The sequence below is a fragment of the Hippoglossus hippoglossus genome, chromosome 22 (genome assembly GCF_009819705.1).
Source record: "Hippoglossus hippoglossus isolate fHipHip1 chromosome 22, fHipHip1.pri, whole genome shotgun sequence".
Lineage (NCBI taxonomy): Eukaryota > Metazoa > Chordata > Actinopteri > Pleuronectiformes > Pleuronectidae > Hippoglossus > Hippoglossus hippoglossus.
In genome coordinates, this window is record NC_047172.1 from 17,919,924 (window position 1) to 17,924,409 (window position 4,486).

Below are 4,486 nucleotides of genomic sequence, written 5' to 3' on the forward strand. Positions count from 1 at the left end.
ACACACACAACTCGCCTCCTTCACTTTACAGCTGCTTGAGAGTGAGTGCCAGTCAGCAGGGCCGCGTTGAATGCTTTGGGGGAAGGACTGAATTGCGCATGCGCGTCTCTTTTAGAAAACCTCTAGGCCTACTGTACAACGAAAAATGCCAAATAAATCGTTTCAACTCGATTATATTAGTTTTGAGATCGTTTGACCCAAAAATCGAAATCACGATCAAAATTCGATTAATTGCACAGCCCTAATATATATATATATATATATATTATATGATGCATAAATCAAATCAGTAGAAACAGGGAATATCAACACAAATCTTTCATGTTAGTCAATGAGTTATATTTTCTAGAAACATAAAAATTGTTTAACTCTGATAAAAACAGGTGAAAGGGGGATTCTAAATTCTCTATTTACAACAGTGAACTATTTATAATATGAATAGTTGCTGACAAATCCTAATCAATCTTTTGTTGCAAACGATGCAACTTAAATCTTTAACCACACAGAGCAAGTCAATTCTTTCTCCCCTGTAGGACTACCCATATGCAGTTAGATTACCCATTAGTCTAAATATTTTACCACACTAGGAGCAACTAAACGCTTTCTCTCCTGTATGAATCCTCATATGTACAGTTAGATTGCCCTTGTGGATAAATCTTTTACCACACTCGGCGCAACTAAACGGTTTCTCTCCTGTATGAATCCTCATATGTTCAGTTAGACTACACTTTAGTCTAAATCTTTTACCACACTCAGAGCAACTAAATGGTTTCTCTCCTGTATGAATCCTCATATGTTTAGTTAGACTCCACTTTCGGCTAAATCTTTGACCACACTCAGAGCAACTAAATGGTTTCTCTCCTGTATGACTCCTCATATGTATAGTTAGATGGCCCTTTAGTCTAAATCTTTTACCACACTCAGAGCAACTAAATGCTTTCTCTCCTGTATGAATACTCATATGTTCAGTTAGACCGCCCTTTTGGCTAAATCTTTTACCACACTCGGAGCAACTAAACGGTTTCTCTCCTGTATGAATCCTCATATGTATAGTTAGAGTGTCCTTTCGGCTAAATCTTTTATCACACTCAGAACAACTAAATGCATTCTTATCAGTTTTACATCTTATATCACTTAGAGGCTGTTTGTTATTTTTTGTATTTAAACCAGACTGAGGTTCCCTGGTCTGGATCCTATCATCTTCACTGTCTACAGTCTTGTCCTCAGTACCTTGTTGTAAAGTGTTCCTGGCTGGTTCTTGTTCTCCACAGTCCGCTCTGTTCTCCTCAGTCTGATTCCGATGAAGCTGTGCCAACTGAGGTTTCTCTTCATCTTCTTCACTCTTCACAGTGACAGCAGTCAATGTGAACTTGATATCAGCCTGCTCAAGTTGTTGAAGCTGCTCTCCCTCCTGATTGGTCCACGGTTCCTCCTGTTCCTCTTTAATGTGGAGGGGCTCTGGGTCCTCCTGGTCCACAAGGAGGCTCCACTGCTGCTGCTCAGGGGGAACCTCTTCTTTATTCACCATCAGCTGCTGTATGTCTGCAGGACACACTGAAACATAAATACACACGTTTATCATTTCAGAGTTTCCTGAAGTGTTTTTAAAAACTTGTGTTGTGTTGTTTAATGTCGACTATTATTATTTTTGAACGATCACACTCAAGAAGCAGAGACGTTGAGGTTGTTCATAGTTGGTCTTACGACGCAGCTCGTAAAGGAAGCAGCATTAAACCAAGTGTTTCCAGTAAAAAAGTTTTATATTTTGAGATCAAATAAACAAATTAGGACACTAGCAGAGCAGAGTAGGGCGAGTGGAGGTTAGTTAGTTGGTTAAGCTGTTTTTAGACATGACCTGTGGGTTAAAACCAGAGAATTGTCTCCAGAGTTTGTGTTTCACATATGAACAACACAGCAGCAGGTTTTCTGCACAGACTCGTTCACAACAGTATCAAATCCTCCTCATTATTCAGGTGAAGGTGGAGCAGAAGACAGAGACAGGAAGTGACGTTATAACTCTGCTGCATAGATCATGTGATCATGTATACATCACCCCGACAACGTCGTCAGCTCTTATCACCACAAACTCTCTTCACATCTCTGTCTGGTCTTCTAGGGATGACGTCATAAGGAGGAAGGAAGATGGCTGTGTCGAGTCAAAGCTTGAATTCACCCAAAGAGCAAACTGAAGCAAAAAAACAAATAGCCCACGATCATCTAAAGTGTGGGAGTTTTTTTAGACAGAGACCAAACAACATGTTTCTCTGTAAACTCTGCAAATCCAAATGATCACAGCAGCACAACCGTGATGCACGAGCACTTGAAGCTGAAGCATCCAGGGGAAATTTCTCAAGATGGCAGCTGGAGCGAGACAGAACCGCAAGTTTTAAATTTTGTTCTCAAACAAGCGTAATATATTACGATTATCAACACGTGGAATGGAATAGGAATAGACTGGAATACCTGGGATCATCTTAACTGCACAACTCCAGTGACTGAATCAATCCACGTTGTAAACCAGTTTTAGTACTTAAATAAAACCCAGATTCTCCAGTTCAGAGAAAGCGTTGCTATGACATACAGGGATTTTATTCATCTTTGTGTCACAGCAGTCCTTTTGAAATCAGGCATCTCACAAATAGGGTCTATTGTTATTAATATAAAACAACAGTGATGTAGAAATTATACTCATTTTAAAATATGCCAGTCTCATAATTATTCACACAATATGTGTCTGTTTTTCAGGAATAGACGAAGCAGTCTGGAGGACTTTTTACACGAAAGGAGCCAAAATGCATGAACACCCCAGATGTGTGCTGAGCTTTCTAACAGCATCTTGCAGATGATTATCAAGGACATGTGACCCCTGGCTGCAGTTGGGGGTCAAAGCTCCTAATCCGTTGATCTACACATTTCATCAACTTAACCAACCAGACATTGTTTTAAACTTATCATTCCCTTTAAGGAGTGTTAGTTTGATCAACTCGTGTTAGCAGAGCTGATGCTAGCTAACGTTAGCCTGTGAGCGGCTCCTCCAGGGACTGACCAACTCTGTGCAGCCGGAGTTCGGGCTTCATCACGGCATCGAGCAGCCTCCTCTGGCGGCAGATCTCCCGCTCTGACCGCTCCATTCTGTCTTCGTACACCGCCACGGTTTCCTCAATCCCTGCGTCGATCTCCTCCGCCGCCGCCGTTAGCCGCTCGGTGAGCAGCGCTCTCAGCGCCGGGACTTGAGCCGTTTCTCCTCCTTTCTCCAGCTGCAGCAGAAAGTCTACAGCGGCAGCGCTGATCCGCTCATGTACCGACACCCGCAGCAGCTGCACGTCGCACATGTTCCTCCTCTTTGCGCACTTTGAGTCTCGGAGCGAACAAAGTGAGCCAGCGGCTGGCAAACAGAGACACCGAGCTCAGAGCAAACAGTGACGCCTGCTGGACTGGAGGACGAGGAGGAATCTAAAGTACTAATATTGCACAGTCGAAAATATGGAAGACGAAACATGACTTAATTATGAATGAATACACTACTGTTCAAAAGTTTGGGGTCACCCAGACAATTTCGTGTTTTCCATGAAAACTCACACTTTTATTTATCAAATGAGTTGCAAAATGAATAGAAAATATAGTCAAGACATTGACAAGGTTAGAAATAATGATTTTTATTTGAAATATTAATTTTGTTCTTCAAACTTTGCTTTCGTCAAAGACTGCTCCATTTGCAGCAATTACAGCATTGCAGACCTTTGGCATTCTAGCTGTTAATTTGTTGAGGTAATCTGTAGAAATTTCACCCCACGCTTCCTGAAGCACCTCCCACAAGTTGGATTGGCTTGATGGGCACTTCTTGCGTACCATACTGTCAAGCTGCTCCCACAACAGCTCAATGTGGTTGAGATCTGGTGACTGCGCTGGCCACTCCATTACAGACAGCATACCAGCTGCCTGCTTCTTCCCTAAATAGTTCTTGCATAATTTGGAGGTGTGCTTTGGATCATTGTCCTGTTGTAGGAGGAAATTGGCTCCAATCAAGCGCTGTCCACAGGGTATGGCATGGCGTTGCAAAATGGAGTGATAGCCTTCCTTATTTAAAATCCCTTTTACCTTGTACAAATCTCCCACTTTACCAGCACCAAAGCAGCCCCAGACCATCACATTACCTCCACCATGCTTGACAGATGGCGTCAGGCACTCTTCCAGCATCTTTTCACCTGTTCTGCGTCTCACAAATGTTCTTCTGTGTGATCCAAACACCTCAAACTTTGATTCGTCTGTCCATAACACTTTTTTCCAATCTTCCTCTGTCCAATGTCTGTGTTCTTTTACCCATATCAATCTTTTCTTTTTATTGGCCAGTCTCAGATATGGCTTTTTCTTTGCCACTCTGCCTAGAAGGCCAGCATCCCGGAGTCGCCTCTTCACTGTAGACGTTGACACTGGCGTTTTGCGGGTACCATTTAAAGAAGCTGCCAGTTGAGGACCTGTGAGGCGT

The 4,486-nt window shown here is 42.6% G+C and overlaps 1 protein-coding gene across 3 annotated transcripts; it reads right to left on the bottom strand.

Annotated features, from left to right (window-relative positions):
- Positions 1–532: 532 nt before the first annotated feature.
- Positions 533–3,453, bottom strand: LOC117756009 (gastrula zinc finger protein XlCGF57.1-like). 3 transcript variants are annotated; one of them, XM_034576285.1, is made up of 3 exons: positions 3,047–3,453; positions 1,014–1,554; positions 533–929 (listed from the first exon to the last, which is right to left on the bottom strand). In XM_034576285.1, the coding sequence occupies exons 1-3, from the start codon at positions 3,330–3,332 to the stop codon at positions 584–586; spliced, it is 1,173 nt and encodes a 390-aa protein (XP_034432176.1). In that variant the 5' UTR covers positions 3,333–3,453; the 3' UTR covers positions 533–583. The 3 variants fall into 3 exon arrangements, with proteins under 3 accessions (XP_034432176.1, XP_034432175.1, XP_034432174.1); XM_034576284.1 differs by having other exon boundaries at positions 533–879; positions 964–1,554; XM_034576283.1 differs by having other exon boundaries at positions 533–1,554.
- Between the last annotated feature and the right edge of the window lie 1,033 nt (positions 3,454–4,486).